Source organism: Falco punctatus (genome assembly GCF_963210335.1).
Source record: "Falco punctatus genome assembly, chromosome: 7".
NCBI classification, from domain to species: domain Eukaryota; kingdom Metazoa; phylum Chordata; class Aves; order Falconiformes; family Falconidae; genus Falco; species Falco punctatus.
Window position 1 is genome coordinate 3,478,420 of NC_137587.1, and position 25,398 is coordinate 3,503,817.

Sequence of the window (25,398 nt, forward strand, 5' to 3'; positions counted from 1 at the left end):
CTGAGCACAGCCCAAGCCCAGGTACCGCGCTGAGCTGAACCGCGACGGCAAGCCCAGCCATTACCAGGCTCTGGTGTAAGGTCCTGTAGCTCCCGCCGCGTCTGGGTATTGTGCAAAGGCCACTCACGCAGATGTGGCACTTGGGGACACTGGTCAGGGGTGGGCTGGGCACTGCTGGGGTAACGGTGGGACTCGACGATCTTACAGGTCTTTGCCAACCTGAGTGACTCCTCGATTCCATGGCCCTTGGGTTTAACTGCTTGTGCCCAGCAGCTGTGAGCATCAGCTCTAACCTGCCGGGTCCCTCCTCCTGCCCTGCCCTGCCCTGTCCTGCCGCCGGTGGGATGCGCAGTTCCCCCCCGACAGCCGCAGCGCCGGAGCCCCGGCGGGATGGGGCAGTCGGTGCGGGCCCGGGACTGCCGTTTTGCGGGCCGCTAGCGCCACCGTGCGGCCCCGCCGCAGAAACGCAGCCTTAGCGGGGCCGCCGCTGCCCCCAGCCTGCCGTGAGCCGCTCCCGGGCAGCTGCGTTACAAACCCCAGAGGCCTCCAGACCCAATTAGCGTGAGAGAGTAACTGATTTTCCATTTTTCCTTTTACGTTTATTCCATTTTTTTTTCCCAGCCTGGATGCTCCAAACGCTTTGTTCAGACTGGTGACCCAGACAAGAAAGCAGGACTTTAAAAAATACTAACAATAAAACCCTCAAAAGTAGTGCTTTTAAAATCAATCTGCTTGCAGCATTTGTCATTAATTGACTAATATTTTTGAGTGACTTAATTTTTCAGTAAACAAATTATTTTCCCAAAAGATGTGCCAAGCTCCACTGATATGGCTTGGCTCTTGTGGAAGCACAACACGCCAGCCTCTGGGGGCTGGCACCGGGTGTACCCCACGCCTCTGCCCTCAGTGCCAGCGAGTTATAATAGTTATAATGGATTTACTTTTTTTTTTCTGGAAAGTTGCTTAAGTTCCATTATTGCCTCACTCGGGCGAGAAAGACATGAGATCACAGAGATGGTAAAAAGGGTAAGCACTGGAGACACGCAAATAAAGATGTTGAGAGGGGCAAGAACATCAGATACAAGTCAAAGAGCAGTGGAGATATAACGACTGGTTTTGTAAGTCTGCCTTTAAAAGTAATTTTTTTTTTTTCTCCTCAGCTGAGGAAATAAATCAGTAAAGAATACAGAAAACTCAAAGTCATTTTCAGAGAAATCAGGTTGAAGTGGCTCTGTGGCTTGGGGGAGGCAGGAGGCAGGAGAAGATCCCAGATCCCCACTCCAGTTGTCTAGTTGCTATGTACATATAGCAACACATATATATGTTTGCTATACAAAATAGCAGATTTTGGACTAGACTACCACTGAAAAATTCACTCTGCAGCCATGAACTGTGAAAAAGCTCCCTTCGGTGCACGCGTATTAGCAGCTGCCACCTGATGACACGAGTGCACGTTTCATCCAGAATTCCTCCTGCGCTGGCTTACAGCAGGATGCCATAAAACCTGCAAGGCTTGGAGTGAAATCCTACATCCCTGAGGTCAAAAGCAAACTGCCACTCATTTCTGTGTGACCACGATACCACTATGGATTGCAGCAGTCCGAAATTCCCAGCGTGGCTTGGTTTACCCGCAGAGGTGCCTGGTCTAAGTGTGATGATCACAGATATGATCATCAGCACAGGGGACCGTGCCACTGGAGCAGGGCTTGGGAAGGCTGAGGATAGTCAGGCAGGCAGTAGGAAGGTGTCTGCGGAACACAAGAACCATACAACTTGAGAACAAAATACAAAATACTTTTTCTTTGAAAATTCAGAATTCAGCTTTCTAGATAAGCGTTCTGTTTGCAAGTGAGAAAAATACAACTTTTCTTGAAGTGCACCTGCAGCTGAACGCAGGGTTGCGTTCCTGTTAGATGAACGCAGAAAGGACAGGTAAAGCAGTGCGGGCCGGTGGCTGGCTGAATTCCTGACTGCTGCTGCGGGGCACGACGGTGTGACGCAGCGAGGCCAGGGCCAGACTCTCGAGAGCGTCAGCATCAGCGCTGTCTCCTTGGGGAGTGGGATTCCTTATGAAAACTGGAGTGAGAAACAAGTTCTGTGTCTCGGGCAAAATGGTGAGAGATGGAACTCGCAGGTACATGGGAATGCGTGGAGAGTCTGTATGGGAAACCGTACAGCTCCCGGCCCGCTCGGCTCCTGTAAAGGTCAATCTTTGTTCTTGGCTGACCCAGCGGCTTGGGCGTATGCAGTTTCTGCAGACCTCTGTAAGAACACCGAAGAAATTCGTAAGAATGTAACGGTTGGACCTGGTGATCTCAAAGGTCTTTCCCAACCTAAATGACTCAGTGGTGCTAGCGTGGATGCCCTCACAGCTCACCGTGAGGACACGGAGCTCTGGGCTTCCGAAGCACTATCACGCAGGTTGGAAGGAACCCATATGGCGGCAGCAAGCACCTGCAAAAGTCAAGGTATCTTTTAAAAACACGCGGAGGCCAAGTGCCAGAGGCTGCCACGCTGCCATCTGCTCCAACCACTCCAGAATCCTGCTCAAAAACTTGTTTCCACCCTGCTCGTCTTTACGCATCCGCAGCCCGAAAAGCTTACGGTCCAATTAGGCAGAGGGTTTTTTTCAAAAAAAAAAAAAAAGTAAAAAGACCCCCGCGAACACGTCGCAGAGCGGTCCCACCGCACGCGTCCTGCGCCCCGCTGCCCGGGTGCGGGGGACACCTGAGACCCCCCCGCTGCCCTGTGTCCGCTGGGCGGGACGAGCACCCCGGGGCTGCCCGCAGCGGGGCCGCGGCCGGTGCTGGCGGGGGGCGGCCCGGCGCTGGGGGGGCAGCAGGAAGCGGGGCCGGTGCCCGCCCCCCCCGCGGCGGCGGCCGGAAGCGCGTGCGGCGGCGGGTCCCCGCCGGGGCGGCGACGCTGGTGCCGGGGAGGCCGGGACCGACGTGGCCGGCCGGGGGAGGCGGAGCCGAGGGGCCGCGGGCGGGGCAGGCCCGCGCCGAGCGGCGGCTGGATGGCAGCGGCGGCCCGGGGCACGGTAACGGTGGTCCGCGGGCGGGGGTCGCTGGGCTGCCGCGGCTCGGGAGCCGCTGGAGCGGGGGGGGGGGGGCAGCGTCGGGGCCCGGCCCCGGGGCGGGTTCGGGCCGGTGGTGCCGGGGTCCCGGCTGCCCGCGGCGCGGCCCCGGTTAGCGGGGGGCCGTGCCCGGGGCTGGGAGCCCGGCCCGGCGGGACGCGGCACCGAGAGTTTCGGAAGCGGTTCCGCCGGCGGGACGGTGCTGCAGGAGGGTCTGGGCGGCCGGGGCTGCCCCGCTCCCTGTGTCCCCCCCCGGGAACCGGGCCGGGGGCTCTACCGGCCCGGGGGGTGCGCCAGGGGGGGTCGTCACCCCCTCGCCCCCCGGCTCCGCAGATCTGCGTTTGCTTCGCTCAGCATTGCCCGGGCCGTCCCGCCGGCCGCCGCGGTGGCAGAAACAATGGGAAAATGGCCGGGGGGGCCGGGGGGGGCTGCCGCGGCGAGTGGGCTGGTGGCCCGGGGGGGTGCGCCATTGCCCGCGCCGCAGACCGGCCTCTCCCTCCCGGCTGGGACGGGGGGCGGTCACGGGCTGCCCAGCGGCGGCAGCGTGCAGCGGGTCAGGGCTGTGACCGCCCCCCCGGCAGCTCCGGGGGTGCCCGGGCTCCGCGGGGGGCTGCGCCCCCCCTCCCGCCCCCCCGCGCTGCTGGAGCCGCCCCTCCCCCTGCGGAGCGGGGAGCGCCGGGGACGGGGCCCGCCGGGCAGCGCGTGCCCGAAGGGGGGGCACGGGGGGACAAGGGAGGGGGCCGGGGGTGTCGGGGACCTTCTGTGCCCTGCCCGGGCCAGGGCTTCCCGCAGGAGCTCGGCGCTCGCCACGGGGCTAATGGAGGGAGGCGGCTCGTGGAGAATTTTCTGGCTGGAAATACGCTTCCTCTCTGGAAAATAACTTTTTTCCATTCCATGCAGTACTCTTTTGCAACTGTAAGACCAGGCAACTGGCTTCCAGGGAGAACACTTAAAAAAAGCCTTTTCTTTTTTTTTTTTTTTTTTTTTCTTTTTCCCCCAACAACATCTGAAATGTCATTGCAATGAGCAATTGCGCTGCGACGGGGATGAAGCTGTGTGGTCTGGGAGGGGAGGAGGCGGGTTGCTACAGGAATCCTCGTCGTGTCAATATTTTGTTTTTTTCTTTTCCAATACGTTTTTGCCTTGGCATTTTAAGTTTTGTCCATGTTTTCTCAGGCACTGCCTGCTACTGAGGCGCCCAGCGAGGTAGCCTGGGGGCTCCCCCGGTGGAGGGCAGGAGCTCTTCTGGTCGGTGGGCAGCCTCCCCCTGCCCCTGCTCAGGGGGGGCTTAATGGCAAATTCTCACTTGTTTGTTCTTCCTGAGCCTGGGAAGGGTCCTGAGGCCGTGGCAGAAGGAGCTGAGCAGACCGGCAGACCTGTCTCCTGAATGCTCGGCTCCCTGACCTGCGCGGGACAGCGGGGCTCTGGAGGGTGCTGCCAGTGGTGACGGTGCCGCATGGCCGGGAGCTGTGGTCCCAAAGTGTCCTCATCGTCAGAACTGATGAGTAAATGATGCGCTGCCTGTTCCTCTCTCATGCATGTTCTTAAATAGGTCATGTACCCTTCCTGGGAAAAGCAGCTCTCTCTAAATCTGGTTATGCTTCTGCCTCGCAGTGACCGCAGACTTCTCTGAGAAACCTGGCGGTGCTTTCTCTAGCTTTCTCTAGGACTTTCTCAAGACCTTCTCTGCCAGGGTCCCTAAAACAGATGCTGGTGTCTAAAATTAGGGGTAGGTAAAGACTCGTCTGCAACTGTAGTGGCAGGGTACTATTTTCTCTCTTGAGCACTTTTTTTTTTTTTTCTTTTCCCTAGGACTACATCTTGACTGCTTCTTCCTCTTCAATATTTCTCTTAGGAGCAGCTGGTTTGAATTTGCAGACTTTAGAAACATTAAGTAAACTCAGTGTCTCATGGGGAGCATGTACTAACGAGACAGAGAAGCAAAGGGGCTGTAGAGATTAAAAGGGCATTTCTTTGAGCAAGTGGTTGTGATATGTGGAGAGGCAGCAAATGCCGGGAATGTGCTCTAGGTGATTAGCTGGGCACAAAGATCGGTTCAGGTGTGTCCTGCGTGATGCACCGAGTTCCTCGTAGATGTTTTGTGAGCATCAGGCATTTGGTTGCGTGAGATATGGGGATGTTCTTGAGCCACAAGGTAGTAATGTTCAGGCAGCACTGCTGTAACCAAATGCAGTGGTTTTCCCTGGTGGGATTAACAAGAAGAGACAGACCTGTGGGCCACCAAAAGGTGACGGACACCGGTGTGTTAGGGGAATTGTTTTTCTGCCCAGTTATTGTCCACCAGTGTGCCTTTTTGGAGGAACCTGGGCTGTCTTTTGCTGCTGGAAGGACATGAAACCAGGTGTGCAGCCTGTTGTCAGAGCCCTGGACATGCCCTTTGCCCTGTCTGCTACTGGCTTTCTCCTGGATTTCGGTCACTTTATTCCGAGGGCCCTTTCCGGGCGCCTTAGGGCAGATGTGGGCTGTGAGCGTGGAGGGCGAGATGGAAGAAACGGACCTGCTGGATCCGTTGCAGTGATTACTTTTCCAGACTGATTCTCAGAAGCTGTGATGCCCATGTGGCAGAAGAGGCCAGTCTGTGCCACGTCCCTCGTTGCTGAGCTGCAGAGAGCAGTCGTTTTGCTGCCTGTTGATGCCAAACCGGCACAGAGTTAACTGCTTGGAGACGAATTTTGTCTTTAAGCAGCAAAGGTATTTTTTTCGTGCGACGCTGGGGAGCTAGCTGATTTGCACCGGACAAGCTAGCTCCCAAGTTTTCAGTGAAAAGTTAGGTGGTTTATACAGTTTTTGTGGGAGGTTATACCATCTTCACATGCATATTCATTTGATTTTGACACCCCATCATTCCATTCATAATAGGTGGGATCTAGGTGGAATAGACCTTTTAATTTTCTTTGTTCGGTGATTTCCTGACTTGATGTTCTCCTTATCTCCTTCGGGTACCCACCTTATCCTTTTTAATTACTCAGAGTACATGCCTTTCTCAACACAAACAGCATCACCCAGAGCATTGTACCAAACTCATCCTTACTAACCTTACTAATTTTTTTTTTAAGACCTCGTTTTATTTCACTGTGTTGCCTCTTCATAGGCATGTGGTGGTTGTATAAATCCTTTTTTTTTTTTTTTTTTCCCCTCTCCGTTCTTTGCGAAGAAGCTGTTCTCAGTCATTTTCTAGGTCTAATTTTGTCATAACAGGAGAGGATGTCCGTCAGGCCCTCTGGGGTTGGAAGGGGTGCCCGTCTTTTTTGAAGCAGGGAATTATGTAAGTGCAGGTTGTTGTGCAGCAGCCAGCGAGCAGAGGTCACCAACCTGTGCCGATGCCTGTGTGGCTGGTGGCTTCAGCCTGCATGGGTGCTTGGGACAGAAGAATTTGGTCAGTTAGGGGACAGCTGACACTTCAAGAGCTTCCTGTCTTTTTTGTGGTTTTGTGGTTTGGTTTGTTTTTTCTTCTCAAGGAGAAATTTGGGGGGATTCTGTGGCACAGTTGTACCATAGCTGTGGGTGGCTGTTTGCATAGCTGTGGGGGGAGCCAGGAGGTCTGGCAGCGTTGCAGGCACGTTCACCTGGTGGAGCTGGGCTGGGGGCAGCATCTCTGCCCCATCAGGCTCTCCTCGCGCTTGTTACTGGCTCTCCTGAGCATCAGCTCGGTGCCTGGGTTGAGCTGGTGCGTGGAGTGCTGTGAGAGATGAGTGTCCCTTGCTGCTGCCCCTGCTTTGGCACCGTGTAAATTTGTTTCTTCATATCCAGGCTGAATCTTGTTTACCGTTTGAGCTGATGCTACAGCGTGGAAGAAGAGTTCAGCACTTTCCCCTTTTCTTGTGACTTTCAACATACGCAGACTGTTCTGTTCCCTCTAGGGTTATCTTTTTATGATACACACCCAGGCCCTTCAGTCGTTTTTTCCAGGTCATGCTTTCTACACTGTCTTTGTTTCTTTCCCCGGCCATGTCTCTGATTTTTGCATCTGTTTTATGAAGAAGAGTATGTTGGCTGGGTGCGGTCTGTTGGCTGAAGTCTCTCTCATCTGTGTGGAGTGGAGTAGAATCACTGCTGCTGTGTCGCACCTACAACGGAGCTACTAACACGTCCCAGGCTGTCAGTTGTTTACTTTATAGTGACAGAAGCCTGCTGGCTTGGAATTAATTTCTGAATCAGTGTAACGCACGTATACTTTTTTTTTTTGTGGCACATCGGAGTTACTGTTTTGTCATGTCCATGTGCCTTTTTTTTTTTTTTTTTTTTTTTTTTTTTTTACCCTGTAGTATACTGTTTCATACTGATCTTTACTGAAATTGGTTTGATAGTATGCTATAGGTAGGTCAAGGGTTCCTGCAGCCAGATCAAAATCCTGCAATAAGATGCCACAAAATCCTGAGCTGGTTTGAACTTGCTATGTTGAAGTTTTTTTTCGTTTTGTTTTTTTTTAGGAAAAAAAAAAAAGTGATGGGTTTTGTATAGGTCAGTAGAGTTTACACTTGATCAGATGTTACCTTGCTACAGAAAGTTTTAATGGTTCTTGCACAGCTTGCCCGTTTTAATGGTTCTTGCCCAGCCAGTGTCTTCATCAGTTCCTTCTTGCATCCCCCTGCTCCTGATCTCCATGGTCACTGTGCTTAGAACTGTGCTCTCCTTCACGGGAGCCGTGGGATCCTGTCCTTTAATTTTCGTTTCGATTGCTCACTGCAGCTGGGCCTTCCTCCTGCAGTGATTTAGTTCAGGGACTGAAATTGGAAAAGGGCCAAACCTTTAAAAAAAAATTGTTTTCCCTGCTAGTTTGTTCTGACCCGGCTCGGTCATGGAGTCAGGTTTAAGCATGGGGAGGGGGTGCTTCATGGGGGGGGTGGGGGACAAGGGGCAGCAGCGTCCTTTCCAGCTGCAGTGAGCCCTTAGATTGGTTCTGACACCCAGAATTTTGTTTTGGTAATTTCAGGCTCCTTTCTGTCTGGCTGTTACTTAATGCTTTGCTATCTTTATCACTTTCTTATCTTATAGGTAACTACAAACTGATCATTTAACTTGATCAAGAGTCTTTCAGAGGATTGAAGTTACTGGTCTGTAACTTCTTAAGTCTTCTGCCACCTTTTTTTTTCCTTTTTATCAAGGTAGGTGAAGCATGATGCTTCTCCAGCCTTCTGTGGCCTTCCCGTATTCCTGTAAATTTTCAAAGATGGTCACTAACGCTTCAGAGATGACTTTGACTGGTTTCTTAACGTGCTTTCAGGGGAATGCTGCTATTCCCTTTCAATCTACAGCTGCTCTGTGAACATTTCTTAAGCCGTTCTTTTCTAACCCGCTCTTTCCTCCCATTTCCAAATTAATTTTGCTTGTCGTATTTCACTTTTTCTTCTGGATTACTTCAGCCTTTGCATCATTTGCTCTCCTTTCCTGTTTGCCAACAAGAGTGTAATTCTTTCTTTTCCTCTTCTAACACATCTGCTTCTCTCTGGTTTTCTTGTGACTGAAGAGTTCTTAGTAACGGTGGTGCTGATTTTGACTAAGAGACCATCTAACCCAGTATCCTTCTAGGAAAAAATAAAAATAGGACAAGTATATATATTTTCCAACTTCTTCCAGCCTCCAGCTCCTTTCCCATAAGTGGGTTTCCTGAGTCTGATGGGAGCTGTCTGACCATGAACAGTCAGTAGGTTTGTCCTTCTAGTACTCGTCCTGTCTTTTGTTGAATCCATATCAAATTTTCGATTGTTTTTGGAGGAGTACAGCCACACAGGTTACCCGCTGATGAAGAGTCACGTCAGTTTGTTTGGAAGCTGACCCTCTCGGGCTTCATGTGATGGGCTGTATTAGCACTTCTGTCATTAGAGCTGGTGAACAATCTACCCTGTTCACCATCCTTACACCACTCATGATTTCATGGTTTGGTTGCCTGTCTAGCATCCTGATTTGTGACATGGATGCTGTTCCATGGTGAAGAGAAGACTTACCTGGGAAGTATCTCTGGTCAGTACGTTTCTCTGAAGCCTCGGGACAGTGAAGGGCAAGGACAAAGGTGCTCGGAGTCCTTGTCCAGCCCACCCGAGGGGAGATGCTGAAAGCCAGGCTCTTTCACAAGATGTCTCGTGCAGTTTCATACACCCGATGCTAAACAGCCTCTCTGTCCTTTAGCGCTCTGTTGAAATCGGAGAGAGTTTCAGGTGTTCCTTAGAGGGGTACATACCTGTGCTGGGGTGCTGAGGGGGGGGATGGTGTCCCCAAAGCCCTTCCCCCGCGGTGGCGGGAGGGGCTCTCGGGCACGCTCTCAGAACCGCTCTCCCTGCTCTTTTCAGAGGTTGGCCAGCCTGGCTGAGACCACTTAGCGATGACAAAACAAAAGCTTCTGCTTGATGGGACGCTTTCCTTGTTTCTGATCGTGGCCTGTGAGGCTCAGCAGCTCCCGAGGAGTCATGTCGCTGCTAGCTCTGGTCCTCTGTGCGAGAAGGAGCCCGAGTCCTGGGGAAGCCTTTTCAGCAGCGAGCGGCTGGATGCCTGGGTCTGTTCCCTCATCGGTTCGCTCATGGTGGGGCTGAGTGGGGTCTTCCCCTTGCTGGTGATCCCATTTGAGACGGGAGCCGCTCTGCGATCAGAAGGTAAGCCTGCTACCCGCGTTGGCCCTTCTGAGGCCAGAAGTCCTGGGTTGTGACTGAACGGCACAGGGATGAGCTGTGCCTTGTCATGGAAATACCGGCCTCTAAACCAGTCCATTTCTGGTGCTTTAGGCTGTACCTGCTGATGTGGTAGGGAGCCTTCGGACAAATGCAAGCCCTGCATGGAGCGTGTACAAAGGATGTTGTTTGTTTAGCATCCTCCTTGGTCCAGGACCCTCCCACGCTCGCCTGTCCCAGCCAAGTGGTGCAAGGGCTTTATTTTGCACTCCGGCTATTTGTTTTGTGCTCTCTCCTTTGAAAGCTCGCTTTGCAGATGCTTCCAGTTCAGATCTCTCTGTGCAAAATCTCAGCTGGAGATGTTTTGGCTCCCAACTGAGTTGTGATCAGTTTTTTTTTTTTTTAATTTTATTTTTTTTATTTTTTTTTTTTTTTTAGCTGGATCACACCGTTTGAAGCAGTTGCTGAGTTTTGCAATTGGTGGACTGCTGGGGAACGTGTTCCTGCACCTGCTTCCCGAAGCCTGGGCCTACACGTGCAGCGCAACAACAGGTATGGAGGCCCCTCTGCCTGGAGCAGTCTGTGCTGTCCCTGCTGCTACGGGGTTTGAGCCCGTTCCGTCTTGAAAACACAAAAGACCAGCCAGGCTGGGTCATCCCCAAAACTGGTCTAGGCTGGTATTCTCTTTCAAAGAATGTGTAAAAGCAAATGCCTAAGGAAGGATGTAAGAACAATAAAAACGCATGTAATGCTTCATCTTTGTTCCTTGCAGTCCTCCAAAGATTTTGGGATTGGAGGCTTCCTGAGTTGGCCACGGTTTCTTTACATTTAGTAACTTGCAGTGGATTTTTTGTCTATCAACTTTTCCTGTCTTGCCTTGGACTCCTGTAAATTTCTGTTGATTTTCCTTTGTCCTTTCTGTAAGGAAAGGGAATGCTTCTTCAACCTGGTGGGAAGTTAGGAATGTGTTTGTGGTCTGGTACATGGATGTGTGCACCGTCTCAGGTGGAGGTTCTGCCCCATCAGACATGTCTTGTCTATGAATCTGTCCCTATAACAGTGTTACCTCTCGAGTCTCTTTCTTGGAACTAACTGGGGCCCTTCTGCTGGGTACATTGATTTGTGGGAGGCCAGATGTCTTGCCCTCTCAGTCTTTGCTCGAGGAGAAGTCATGGAAAATTGTCCATAGAGCCGTGACCAAGGTGGCGGTAGGGGGATGGGGAGCAAAAGAAAATGCAGGTGGGAGAAATCTGTGTTTGCCAGCGAGCTAAAGTCGGGATGGAGTTTGTGGTACCTCCTTCACCCCTCTGACAGCCAGGGTTGTTGAAATCTGTAATGATTGTATGTATCTCTCCGCTTCAGCAAGCTGATAGCGTAGGAGGCAAGTGCTACTGCATCCCACCTGTTGAGAAACCAGGAAATCATTTCCCTGCTGAAAATGTGAGGGAGCAAAAAGGATGCCCTGGGTTTCCCAGGCTTCCTTGCACCCATGTCCTGGGATTTCAGATCTGCTGGGCCTTTGGTTTTCTTCTTCCTCACGACTCTAGCACTGCCAGCAAAACCCTCTGTCCTTTCCCCCCCCCCCCTTTCTACAGTGGTTCCCAACTGACTTGCCTTCCTGCTCTAGCTTGTTTGCTTCTGCCAGGCTGTCCTGGAGCGTAAAGGTTTCCTTGACCCGCGTAAGCCCCATTAGAGTCATTCTGTTCTGCTGCTGCAATGCAATCTTCATTTCTGCAGCCAGGCTGAATGGATGATTATCTCACAAGCTTGGCTGTAATTGAAAAGAAAGTTTATAGCTGTGGGCTTAATAACTTGCCCAGGTGTGGCAGAAAGGGGAAGGTGAGTCTGTAGCTCTGCTAATGGCAGATTTCATGTCAGGGCTTGCTGCTCAGTAGATGCAGCTGCAGGATTTTTGTTGATGTAATCTCTGCTTGCCTCTGGAGCTCAGGGAAAATCCCAGTATTGTCAGGAAATATGCTGGATTGCACTATTGAAGCAAAAACAGCGGGGGCCCTCGCTCTGTGAGTACCCTGAAATGAGGATATCAGTTAGATCAAGAACGAGCGAGTTAAACTAATTTGCCTTGAGATATGTTTGCTCCATATTCCTCGTAGGAGGTTTCCCCATTGTCTTGTTTCTTGCTTTTTTTTTTTTTTTTTCCTTGGAACTGCTGGTTAAACTGTCTGGAGCAGGGTGGGTTCACATGTGGGAAACACTTGATAGCGACGTGACAATTATTCTCTCATCCCTTAGGAGAAGGGCAGAGCTTTCAGCAGCAGAAGCTTCTGGGCCTCTGGGTGATCATTGGTTTCCTGACCTTCCTGGTGCTAGAGAAGATCTTCCTGGAGAAAGAGGAGGAGTGCCCCAGGGTGGTAAGTCAGCAGCCAGAGGGGAGGGAGTGCTGTTGTGTTTGCAGCACTGTGCTAAACGCCTCATCTGCCCTACCTGACAGGCTCAGCAGCTTTTTGGGAGCTTTTTGCCGCTTCTTTGACACCGGCTGTAGAAGGTGTTTCATCTCCAGGCTTTGGGTTTGTGGTGTTAACTGAGATTTCTCACCTCTGAGCTGCTTTTGTTCTTGATGTGTAGAAGAGAGCTCCCCTTTTCTGGGGACTCTGCAGCTGGGGCTTTTGCTCAGGTAAGCTTGGAGGGATGGCAGCTTGCTGATGCACGTTCTGCTGAGCCGTCATAAGTCATTCCCCTTCTGAGTCCTCAGCCGGGACAAAGAGCAGCCTTCTCTGGAGGGTGTTCCTCGCTGCCCACCCTTCCTGGGTACGGCCTGCACCGGGCATGACTTTGGGTAGCTTTGTGGGGGTTTTGTGAAGGGGTTTGTGGCTGGCCAGGGAATGGTAAGCATTGGTTCAGAGGAGTCACCCAGCTGCAAAGGGGCAATGCAGGCAGGTGCCAGAAGGTAGGTTCCCCAAGGCAGAGGAGAGCAACTGGTCCTCGGACATCTGCACAGCTCCTGGCAGCAGCTCCTGTACACCCTTCAGTTCTTGCTGTGCCATGGCTTTTGAGAGGTGAAACTGCAGTTCAGGCACTGCCTAAGAGCAATTAGCTGTTACTTCGACTCAACGTGAGACTTTAAAGTCTGAAAGGAACTTAATCTTTTCATTTACAGAGAGAATGAAGTCAGACATAAACGTTTTGTTGTTTGGAAGCTGACAATCCCAGCTATTGAATAGTTCTCTAGACGTAGTTATTCCGATGCACTGGGGAGAGCAAGCCTCCTTGTTCCCCCATCCCCTGCCCAGGTGAGTTGTATTTCTCTGGGCAGCAGCTGCCAGCAGGAGTGGCAGGCTCAGTCCCACGTCTTTCCAGTGGGACCTGGCTCATGCCAAGGGCACATGACTCCAGTTCCTCCTCTGTCTTTCTACTTTCCTTCTCTTGGTGATTGGGGAAGTCTTCGTTCACGTTCCTCACAGTGCAGATATCAGAATGCTCTCTGAAATTGGTCTCGTTTCTGGCAGTTGGTTATTAAACTGGTGTACCAAAGCTGCTGATTTGTAAAGACACAAGGATTCAGGGTGAGGACTGGATTTCTGACCACGATTCATGCTCATTCATCACTGACAAAAAAGGCAGTAACAAGTTGTTTTCCCCAAATTTAGGGCTGTGATGCCAAAGCACCAGCTGGAAGGATTCCCAATGGAAGTGGCTATCCCCTGCGGAAGGTGGCAGGCCAGTCCCAAAAAGCAGGAACAAATTCAACTCAGTGTAATGGCTCCTCTCTCCACTCTTGTCCAACAGACAACAGAATCAAGGTAAGAGACCCGCAAACTGACCTTCACATCTTATGTTTTCGGGACACATCTTACAAAATTCAGTCGGGAGTTGTCTGTGGAAAGAACTGTGCCTGAGTGGGGAACCTGGTGTCTGAGTGAGCTGTGCTTAATCTTGCTCTGTCAAAGTGTCTGTCCAGGTCACAGCAGGGAGGACGCAGCAGACTTGGAGAAAATCTGCACTGCAGCTTATGCAAAAGGGGCAAAGTCACTATTGTGAAGGCTTAAGTCTGATGATGTGTGTTTTGGCTGAGTTGTGAGACCAGAGTACAGTACTTTTACATTTTGTTACACTTATCTTACAGTTATTATGTTGTCATTTGCTGAAATTGTTGTGCCGTGATTTCTCTGTTCTCTGGTGTCTGTTTTGTACCAAGTGTGAGCTGTGGGTTTCCTTGCTTTGTACCAACTGTGAGCTGTGCGTTTCCTTTTAAGGCACCTTTTGGAAGTATTTTGAGTGTTGAAGCTGTCCCCTCTAAAACTTAGAAGTTAGGTTTTTCTCCAATGAGCAGTTTATCTGCTGCCAGAAAGGGCTTCTTGTCTACTTCTGCCTCCAAACCTGTATTTCGCATCACTTCCTTTGCCCTGGACCTCATCTGACCCTGCAGTGAGCCTATTCAAGGAGCTAAACAGGCAAAGAATTTTTTTTTTCCACCCGTAGGTTCATTTCTCTCCTAACTTCTTGAATCAGCTTGGCGTGTAGGCAGGCAGCCTGTAGTGCTGGGGTAAGGGAGATCAGCCAGCCCATAGGACTGGAGGTGGAGGAGGGGAAAGGAGTGCTGTGGTGCTGGGCAGTGGCTAACGTTTAAATTGGCTTTGCTTTCAGTTTTGTGCTCTTGTTTTTGCACTGCGGAAACCCTCGTCTGGGTGGACTTTACAAGCAAGAGAGTAAACGACCACTTTGACGAAGGAGGACCTGTAATTTGAGTTTGAAATGTGCGAGATTGTAGGAGAGTAACTATGAACAGAACGTGTGGTTGCGTGAACTAGCCCACACGTGGCTATGTGGTCAGTCAGAGGCTCTTCAGTCTTTCTGTTTGAGATCTGTTTGGCTGTAACTTTATTGCTCTTACCACGCAACGTGAAAGATATGCTGAGGTCACTGGGTATTTTTGGTACGTCACACTCGTGTAATGTGTATAGAACACTGCACAAACTGCAAGGCGCTGCAGTGATGTTTCTAGAGGTGATAGTGGTGAAGAAACCAATATTACTGGGTTATGAAACATTGTGCCATTATCTCAGAAAGGTTTATACAATGAACTGCGGACTTACGGAATGGTTAGTCTACCACTGATTTCAATTAGAAATGTAACGCTGATGGGGGACGCTATTGCACAGGGTCTGATCCTAATGTAGAAAATAATAATGTAATTAGTGCTAGTTGATGTGATCTTAAGGAAGATAAATTCTCATAATCCAGACATTTTTTCCCTGCCTTTTATTTGGTCATGATTGTTTGGTAAAGGTAACGACACTGACAGATGTATATAAAACATAACTTTCTCCACATTCAGATAAAACTAGTACTGTATGAAAACAGCTTTGCTAATATTAGCTGTCTTAAAAATCAGGTATTCTATGTTATCAGCAAGGACTGGGTTAATGCAGCTCCCCTCAATTCTGTTCACTGGTGGTTTATGATTTTTCTGAGTGATTATTTATAAAACCAGTATATCTTCCAGATACTACTATGTTACTTAAATGGCACATTGTGACTACACGAGGTCAGTGATACCAGCTGAACTGAGTAACTTGATCAAAAGAGCTGAATTTTTAACATGTTTTGATAAGCGCAATTAATAAGGAATAGATGAAGAAAGAATGCAGATTATATGTACTAGATAGGGACAGTTTTTTGGAAGTCAGTGCCTTGGAAAAAGGATGAGAGTCACAGTCGGAAATTGTTTGAACACATTCTTCCATCACGATGCTGCAGGCAGGCGGGTGGGTGAGTAGGAAATAGTGTGTAAGAGAAGAGGCAGGTGTTCCTCTTTCTGTATAGCAGTAATGGCATGGCTGGCTGACTCTTTCCAGTAGTGTTATTCACAATACCCCAAATACTACTGATCATTTGTAAAGGGCTCAGAAAAGAGCTGAAAGAATTATTTTAGGTTTGCAGTACATAAGAAGTGGTTTTCTTTGGTCTTTAGCTCTGTCGATGTGATGGATCAGGGGTGACTTAGAGTACACAAATAGCCAGGCAAGAGGCATGACCAAATCTGAATAGTTAAAGCTGTACTAAATGGTAGCAGAGTAGAAATCAAAGACAACTCTGTAACGGAGGGTAACTTGCCAGTGGATCGACTTGCCTTAGACATAGCAGAGTCTTTGTCACTTGTGGGCTTTAAGCTGTGGTTTAAGCTGTTCTCTACAAAGTGCACTGTAGGTTAAGAAACAGTAGGCTTCGTGCAGAAATGGAAGGAGATTCTTTCAGGTGCATTCTGTAGAAGGTCTAGACAACCATGAAGAGCCCTTCTAGCTTTAAAATCCTAACACGTCTGTTCAGTCTTATAGTAAGGTTGTTGTCTAATTTGTATGAAATAGAAATTACTGAGTTAATGGGTGTAGTTGTAACTTTCTACCTTACGAGCATATTTTAATAGTCTTTCTGGTAGGGGGGAAATTACCAAAACTACCAAGATATTCCTGCATTGTTAGCCTGTTTCCTTCAGCAGCAACATAAGCAGTCATTCCATCTGCCTGTCCACCTGTTCCGTCCTTCATCCTTCATTTTCAGTAATTTTTGAACCATAATTAATTTTACTGGCGTTCAAGAGAGGGTAGATGTCTTGAGGGTAGTCACATTTCTGCAAGTTCCATAAAAATCAGCATGGTGGCAGAGGAGGAATGCAAACTAATGCCTTGTTGAAAAACTCGGGCAGAACTTAGATGCTGCTTGGCATCCGCCTGGCTGGCAGGTCGGTGGGTGGTCTCGCTGCCCGTGCCTGCTGGGGAGGGGGCTGTCGGGTGGGGAAGGGGTGTGCAGGGAAACGGCACCGCTGCAAGCAAGCGAAGTAGGTGCTCTCAAAAGAAAGAGAAAGCCATAGCAAACCAGCCTGCTTTGGTTCCACTGTTCACTCAGTAATCCCCTTTTTTTTTTTTCCCAGAAAACAAAAAGGAAAAGATACTATTTCAATAAACAAAGCCACCCTTCAGGGCTTAATTAGTAAGCTGGAATCAGTCGTCCTTTGTACATATATATTAGAACTTCTACTCTTTAGCTGCTGCTGTAATAATTTGTCCTAGCTTGAAAACTGCAGGTGGGAGGCTTCCTTTGCACCTGAACGTGGTTCTCTCCTGCATTGCAGCCTTTATTCCCTCAACAAGTAGAAACATTGTAGAGTACTTTTGCCTTGCTTTATTCTTTTTTTTTTATTTTCCCCTGTGGCACATGGGGTCCTTGCTGCTTTGTAGAAGTATGTTTCATTGCACAGTGACATTAATTCTGAAGCATGAACATAAACACTTCATCTGGCTGTGCTGTTTATGAGCAATGAGAACATCCTATTAGGAATTCACAGAATGTGAATGTCAGAGGCTCATAACTGTCAAACCAACCCAATTTATTTCTGCGCACTCCAAGGCTTTCCTTCTTTCAGTGACAGCTTTTGCCCAAGCCACCAACAAAAAAAACACCTCCTAATGTTTTAATCATGAAGTCTATTTTTTCCCTATATGGTGGCATGGGAAAGCATTTTTGTGTAAAACTTCAGTGAATAATTATTACTAGCCTGTGGGGAAAACACAATCACATAAAATCCCAACATGAAAAGGAGAAATTTTAGACAGTCATATTTGGCTGAAGATGAGGAATGAGAAGTAAAACTGCTGCATTTGTGGGTCTGCCAGTGTGCATCCCTTTGTGTTCCCCTTACAGCACCATGCAGGGAACTTCTGCATTCATTGTAGACACGTTACCCAGATTATTACTTAGACATGATCTGTAGTTAGGCTTTGCTTAATTCTTTATTTTCGTTTTTAATCACTAATGCAATTTAGAAAGTTTAGAGCCCATAAAGATGTCCTGAAATTGTGCAGTAGGAGAGAGAGAGGCTTGACAGAAAGCCCCACCTGAGCTGTGGCTTACAGAGGGCAGGAAGAAAGGAAAGATGCCCCAAGTGGAGTTTGATAGGAACAGGGAAGAGCAGGAAACCAAAAAGGGGTCATGAAACCCATCAGTGCTTGTGTTTTTCCAGCTGAACTTTGGCATCTGATGCTATGGTGAGTGAGGGGTTAATACCTCACAGTTTATAGACAGCCTCTCCACTCACTGGATGCTGCCCAATATCTGGAGTTAATCTATGCCAACTGAGAGCCTGATGTATTGGCTAACACCTGGTTTGATAATAATTTACACTGCAGTGCAGTATCTCAGGACTCACATGCAGTATTTGGTTAAATATGATGGAAAAACCCCAACAAACCCAAACCAAAAAACCTGTGAGCAAAAGAGCTGGGGTGGTACCCTCATAAATTGCTTTTGGTCAAATACTCAGAATTTGTCTGGAAATGACCATGGTTAACATAATTAGGGAAGTATTATGTGGAGATGGACTTGTGAGGAAGGAAGCTGCTTTATGCTTATAATTTTAAGAAGTGTGTTTGTGTGCAAAGGCATATGCATGCTGTATAACCTTCTAGTGGGTGGGGTTTTGGTGACTGTCGTTACTATCTTCTCTTTTTATTCTTTAAGGGAAAGCAAACACACAAGCACTTTTAGTACAATGCTTGAAGATTTTTTTAGTTATAAAAAGCGATTTCAGCAACATTTGTTTTGTTGCGTTGTTTTTGCCAGCTTTTGAAGAGGAGATATTTAACAGTTGGATATTGAAGTACATGGCTGGGAAACAAGGTCAGGTCATGTTTGAAGCCAGTCACCTGTGTAAATTAGTCAGTGTTACCTAAAATTGGTTTGATTTAGAATCAGATATATTCTTGCATTTTGGCTTTCCTCTTTTTCCTTTTCTCTTTTTGTGTTTCTAGAGCTCTTTGTCACTTGCGTAAGGCTGTTGTCCTAACCTCGGGCAATACTTGTCTACTCTAAAACTTACTTTACTCTAAAACTGAACATTTTAATTTGTAGCTGAGCACTGACATAGTTTAAGATCTTCACCAGAAGTGCCATGTCCTGACCTTTCCCATCTGGTTGTGACTCCTTAGTAACCTGTGTCGAAGCTGTGTGTTTTCTTTTATCTTGTTAGAGCTCCTCTTTTATCAGGGGCTCTTCCTTCTCTTTGCAGATTAGCGGATACCTCAATCTGCTGGCCAACACCATTGATAACTTCACGCACGGCCTGGCAGTAGCAGCCAGCTTCCTGGTTAGCAGAAAGGTACGGTTTCTGTCACCAGCTGTGCACTGAAATGGAGAGCCCTGCTCTTAAGGATGATGCCACGTGCAAAAAAAAGCCAAAGATGTGAGGAGTTCCCTCCTGTTCTTGGGAAGCTTCTGAGAAGATGGAGACTACAGTCAAAGGCAACCCTATCCTGACTCTGATTCAGAGCTTCTTCAAACTTGGGACATGTTAATCATTTGTAGAGTGTTAGGGGGAGGGTTAGCTCATCTACACTTTTGTTGAATAGTTCTAAACTCTGAGTAACAAGTTTTAACTGGGAGAAAGGGGCCTTGACATGCTGATGGAAGTCTTGTCTCTCAGAGCTGGAGGACTGGTTCCTAATCGCCTTCTCTCTTCCACTGCAGGTTGGTTTCCTAACCACAATGGCCATTCTCCTGCACGAAATTCCACATGAGGTGAGAGGGCTTTGTATCCTGCCATCCTGAGGGATTACAGCTTCATCTGCCAAGAGGAGGGCTGGGTCTGATTAACATTTTCCTGTCCCTTTAGAAGCTGCTCCCTCTGGGAGGCTGACAACATGGAAAGCTAGAGAAAGAGTCTTGAAGCACTGGTCTTGTTATGGAAAGCCTTTGTGGCTGGGAACGTTCATGTTCATTAACTGTCAGCTCTTGGTTTTCTTAGGTTGGAGACTTTGCAATCCTACTTCGGGCTGGCTTTGACCGCTGGAGTGCGGCCAAGATGCAGCTTTCCACAGCTCTGGGGGGGATTCTAGGAGCCTGCTTTGCAATATGTGCTCAATCACCAAAAGGAGCAGGTAAGGCTTCCCGGGACCCCCGTCGGAATAGGGGAGGGGGTTATTGTTCTTGTGTGCGTATTTTCTTTCCCTTCTCTGTTCTCTCCTGTGGCTTTGTCTCGGTAATAAGAAAAGCTTTTTGTGTTTGTGCAGGGGAAACGGTAGCCTGGATCCTCCCTTTCACTTCTGGAGGATTTCTGTATATTGCCTTGGTAAATGTTGTGCCTGATCTCCTGGAGGAAAAGAATCCTTGGTAAGTTCTGCAGCAATTCTTACTGCCAGGGAGCAGGGATAGGGCCCTTCCCCCTGCCCGTTCTGGAAGGACGAGAGTGCCAGCTTTCCAGGTCCCGTGGGCAAGGCTGGAACCTAGGTGGGCTGCTGCGTTAGCTGTTGCGTTGGGGGGATGACAAAGACCCCGTGAAACAGAAGAACCTTCAGCTGGGTCAGTCACAGAGGTTGGGCTGGCGCAGCATGTGGCGTGACCAGCAGGGACAGGTTGCTCAGAAACGTGGCCCGTGGGGTGACCCGCTCCCCAGGCTGTCTTGTCAGCTTCTGGTGGATACTGGTCTAGGGGCTGTCTGAACCAGGGTGAGGGTTGTGTGTGTCTGATAACTACACGTGAACCTTCCTTCACATCCTTCTCTCATCTTTTGTTGACCCTGTCCATTACTTGGGCTTCTGCCATCTCCCTTTGGCAGCAAGTTTGCATAGTTTGAGTGCACCGTGTGAAATGATGCTTCTTACTATTTGCTTTTTAGCCTCTTGCTTATTAATTTTGATTAACTGTTGCTGTGTTGCTGTCTGAGTAGAAAATAATAGTTCTATTCTCTTTATCATTCTGCATTTCATAGTCTGTTATTGCATCCCACCTCAGTCATCTCTCCCACCTCGGTCATCGTATACGCTGGTATATGTATTCTGGTCTATTTGGCCTCCCCTCAGCTGTGTTATTCTAGTTTCTTGCAGCCTGATTAAGGCTGTAGCAGGTCCAAATCCAGCTGTACCACAGTAAAGGCCCTCTCAGACCTGGCTGGCAGAGCTGCCCCTGAACGTTCCCTCCAATTTCAGTTGTAATGAGACAAGTGACATCAATAGTTTAAATAAGAAGCCTTGGCTCACCTAGTTCATTTTGATGGTAACGGTTAAGCGCTCAAAAACCAGCTCCACAGTTATATCTGAGAGGCAGGAACTTCTGGTGGAGAAATGTTAGTGACCAGTTGGGAGCTGGCTTTTGGGTTGGTCACCTCTTGTGCTGGCAAAGTATGCGGAAGCCGTGGGTACGTGGCTACTTCAATGCAGCATAAACCTGAGATGGTGCTAAAAGAATAGCAAAATTAAGCGGGTTTTTTTTTTCTTCTATTTTTGTAACTGTAGTTGTTAGCTGGATGAGATCCCAAAAGTATCTGTGAACGTGCTGCAGAGGTGCCAGTCCCTGGTGAGAGAAGGGACAGGAGACGCCGGGGTAGCTGCGTGACTGAGTCAGCTTTACATTGAGTTTGAAACCTGAGGTTGGGCCTTGCAGCTGAGTGGAAACAAATACATGCCAGATGATAGACAACTTCTTTGCTTGGGGTGCTGGGAAGGAGTCGTCTTAGCTGTGTTAGTGACTTCATACCGCTGTTGTGTTCTCCTTGTGGTAGATTTGGAAGGGCAGAGAACAAACCATGTGTGAGCCTCTACACTGCTGCCTGTTGGGATTGGTCTGGGGCTCCTCCTAATTTTGCTGTTTCTTTCCCAGGAACTCCCTGCAGCAGATTCTGCTCCTGTGCACAGGCATTACAGTCATGGTGCTACTCTCGCTCACAACGGAGTGACCTCTGCGCAGACCTCAGGATGCCTCCCAGAGCCACCCCAGTGATTCTAAGCTGTTACAAAGCAATAAGGAACACTAATATTACTTCCTATGTGTGTGCGTGCAGACCTGGCTGCTAGTGTGAGAAGCAGGTGAGAAAGAGATCTGGGTGTGCAGGACTTCATTCCCTGGCTCTCCTATCCCTGGCTGTTCAACAACCACGTTACGTCTCTGGGACCTAGAGATGACCTGCGTCGCATTGTTTTGTATAGTAAGGAAGCAGAGTAGAACTACTAAATGGGATCTTTTATAGGTCAATACAATGTAAAGATGTAAAAAAATGAAAAACTATATATGAAAAAGTATATAGTGATTTATATTGTTCCTTTCAAACAGAAGATCTCAAGGCTTTTCTATGTACTACATGCAGAAGTAACTGCAGCTGTTTTAGAGCTGTAGGGATGCATTCCTGAATTACTCCGTAAAAGGCTGAAAGAATGTGTGCTCTCAAAATGTAAATTTATAAAGGAGGCTGCCTGTAGACAACCTGCAACCGTTACCTTAGGAAGTTAACGTACGTTACGTTTTTCCGTTCTTCAGCAGAAAGATATGTTCTCTTAGTACAGTTCCCAACTCACATAACCCCTTTATTGCTGTTATATTCCCGGAATACATATACTCCAGAACCTTACCGTAATTATATACGGTGACATATTTCTTTTCATGGGTAGCAGAGTGAAATGCATCTCACCTGTTGGTCTGTAGGCTGCAGCAGATCTGTTAACTGAGAAGCCACTGCCTATGGGTTGTTTCACAGTGAGCTTCTCACTTTGCTGAGAGTATGCCACGTGTGAATAACACTGCGGTCTCTTGCCATGTTGCATCTAAACTGTTGCAATTCCACTACATCTTCTCCCAGAAAATACTATGAAACAGTTAATGAAATGGAGAATGGTAGTCGTCATGGAAGGTGACCTTATATACTAGGATGAACCTAGGCTTTTCATTGCTTTCTTTTTTACCAAATCCACTAGGTTCTACTCAGGGGTTTGTGTATTTATTTCTTTTTCATGACTATACGTGTGTGCATGTACAATTTGTGTAGAAACTCAAACTGGGATGCACCTACTGTTAGGCTGCGCATCTTCAGAAATGCAGGAATAGCTTTTTCCTTGCTAGTATATTAAGACGTACAGTCATGAGCTGTTTTCTTGATTGTTATTACAGTGCCTGGCACACTGTTCCTATAATTAATATTAATGATTCCTAATTTACACTCAGAACATAGCCTCCGCTTTTCCTACAACAGAATAGTAATTTATTGATTTGATTTTGCTTGAAATAACATCCTATTTCAAAGTCATTTTTCCCTGAGAGATCCAGGTGTGCAGTGGTGTGCAGACACAGAGACCCAGGCATTTCTGTGTGTTAGCTGTTCGAACAATGGCTAAACTACGGGTTGTAAAAACTTCTACATCTGTGCGTGTGGCATGTCGTGGGCTGCAAAGCTGAGGGAAGATGCAGGAGAGTGCTGGGAGTGAAACCGAATAGGAAGCCTCATCTCATTCCTTATTCCACAGCTCCATACTAAATAGCACTGCTTTCACATTTTAGGAGCAGCTTCTTACTACATGAGCCATGTGAGAAATATGTTGCCTAATTTAGAAAGTAGTAAAGCTCTTCTAAGTACTGTAAAAGTGATGATTAATGCAATAGTTGTAGCCAGCCTTTTCAATGCTCAGTAAAGCTTCTTTCTTCCCCTGCTGTTCAGAGTAGAAAAGAAGTCGGCAGGACTGAGAGCCGTAGGAGGGCTGGTCACAGTGAACGGTGTCCGTGCAGGCTGCTCCTCCCTACTTTAACTATTCTATAGCTGCGTTAATCCCCACCTTTAGCAGGCTGCTGAGATGATATACGGCATTGAAAAACACTGAAAGGAACAGCTGCAGTTAGAGGCATGCTTGATTCTAAGAAATGACGGAAGCTTTTAGTAAAATGGGTGGTAAGACAGTGCTGCTGAGAGCAGCATTAACATCCTCGGTGTGTATGGCCCCTGCCCAGTCTGCTGTCGTGGCTGCGGGGAGTAAGGTCACAGTACAGGATAAGCATTCTTCCATGTAGCTGAATTAGTTCTAGTCCTGCAGATTAAGAAGGAAATAGGCTATGCAGCAACAGGGAAAATAAACTGAAGTCTTGTCCAAGATCCCTGCTTGTTCTAAGTACAAAACTTTGTAAGTGTATTTCTTACACCTGGAGGCGTTAAACGAAAAGCGTTAGAACAACAAGTGTATACATAAAACTATGTTATTTGGCTCTGTTTTCCTCGATCAACTCAAGTGGTGCAATTTTATACTACTCAGTGAACGACTCCTGTATGTGCATGTGTGATTTAATATTAATATATTTCTGTAGTGCATTAAACACTTCCATTCATTTATCCCCCATTCTGCCTTCAAGCTAGAGTCTGTATCCCACCCATTTACCCATACCCTTCTCATGTCAAGGCCATCTGTAGGGGACCAGCTGGAAAAATAATCTTGACACGAAGGAAAGCTCAGAAGGGGGCGAACAACAGCAGGAGATTAAATACGTTTAGGGAATAGGGGGTGGAGATCCTCTAAACCTGTCCAAGTAAGGTCTCAAACACTTGAGGAATATCTCAAACACTCACAAGATCAAGTGAACATTTACTTCGTATGACCTGGAAGAGGAGCTAAAGACTGGTAAGAGGGAGCAGCCTGCCGAAGGGTGAGTAATGGCCCCAGGAGCATCAGCATCAGCAAATCTCTGCGACAACTGGGGGAAAGGTAAATGTGCAGGGGGAGATCGTGACCACCAACTCAGTTCAAGACCAGAAGGACTTGTCCCCCTGCCGCCTGTAAGGCACATGTGTGCTTATTTACATGGCAAGTGAGGCTGATTGAAGTACGAGGTGGTCCACATTGGAGGATAAGAATAAGAGGAAGGCCAGTGCCATTTTGGGGATAGGAATAAAGGAAGAAGGGACTTGTGGTTGAGCGCTCCTACGAGAAGTACCCCATGCTGGTAGGCCTGATGCTGGACCTAGGACTGGTGTTCTCTTTCTCTCTCTCTCTCGTAATGCAAGGTGTAAAACTTCATACACGTCGCAAGTGATAAGCTCTTGCTGCCCAGTTGCTTACCAATGAGCCTAACTATGGAATAAAAGCCTTTGTTTGCCTGTGGACCTCAAGTGTTGTGTACACCCTATTCCAACCAGGAGAATCAGCGAATCTGAGTCACTCCTCTTTTACTCCTCCTTCCTTCTGGGACGTGACATTTAAGTTGGCGTGGTGGATGGGATTCCCCTGTATTGGAAGGTCTGTAGCAGGGGCACAGTCTCTCCACCTCGTGAAAGCAGGCAGGGAGAGCCAGGGAGCGATCTCATTGATGAGCCAGGAGAGATCTGAGCAGTGGCGAGCCATGGCTGCCCGGGAAATGCCAGTGCTTGGCTGCTCCACCATTAGGGAAAAACTGAAGGAGCATAATGCGTGCGTCTCCTGGCTGGGAATGACCTGGCTCATGATAATTGGCCTCATTTAAGAATTATAAGTTAGGAAAGAGAAGAAAAGGTGTGATAAGGAAAAGGAATAGCCATGGTGTGTGCTGTTACTGGGAGCAGCACTAGTGGCAGCTCAGGAGAGGCACCTGATGAAATGATGAAACTGTTGAATCCTGGCAAGAACAAATAGAAACCCTGCCGAGCCAACTAACTGCGGAGTGTAACACCACTCAGCGGCTCTTTCGGATGCACTGGACCAAGAGGAAATCTTAAGGTTTGAATTGGAGGAAAATGAGTGTGTGTGTGTGGGGGAGTGGGGGTGTGTCTGATTACCAGCAGATTTTGACTTGGAGCTGGGTCACGAACAGGGATTTTTGAGTTTGGCAGAACTAACCAAAAAGCAAGTGCCTGACTTAAAACCTCTATATCCAACCAAAGAGTTAGAGGATAGTAGAGCATCTTTTTATTCCAGGGGTAGAGAGGTGACAATGAGATGCCTAATTAAAACCAAAACTATGATA

General features: G+C 48.2%; 1 protein-coding gene and 1 long non-coding RNA gene across 6 annotated transcripts; both read left to right on the plus strand.

Moving 5' to 3' along the window:
- Positions 1-2,904: 2,904 nt before the first annotated feature.
- SLC39A13 (solute carrier family 39 member 13) lies at positions 2,905-23,801 on the plus strand. 5 transcript variants are annotated; one of them, XM_080397541.1, is made up of 12 exons: positions 2,907-3,040; positions 4,401-4,581; positions 8,093-8,202; positions 9,385-9,684; positions 10,138-10,251; positions 11,953-12,071; positions 13,308-13,460; positions 18,722-18,811; positions 19,180-19,230; positions 19,457-19,589; positions 19,722-19,821; positions 21,307-23,801. In XM_080397541.1, the coding sequence occupies exons 4-12, from the start codon at positions 9,417-9,419 to the stop codon at positions 21,380-21,382; spliced, it is 1,104 nt and encodes a 367-aa protein (XP_080253667.1). In that variant the 5' UTR covers positions 2,907-3,040; positions 4,401-4,581; positions 8,093-8,202; positions 9,385-9,416; the 3' UTR covers positions 21,383-23,801. The 5 variants fall into 5 exon arrangements, with proteins under 5 accessions (XP_080253666.1, XP_080253664.1, XP_080253667.1 ...); XM_080397540.1 differs by lacking the exon at positions 4,401-4,581 and having other exon boundaries at positions 2,905-3,040; XM_080397539.1 differs by lacking the exon at positions 8,093-8,202.
- LOC308067905 lies at positions 13,467-16,598 on the plus strand. The gene is made up of 2 exons (XR_013929782.1): positions 13,467-13,880; positions 13,914-16,598. It is a non-coding gene; the product is annotated as an uncharacterized lncRNA (long non-coding RNA).
- Positions 23,802-25,398: the final 1,597 nt, after the last annotated feature.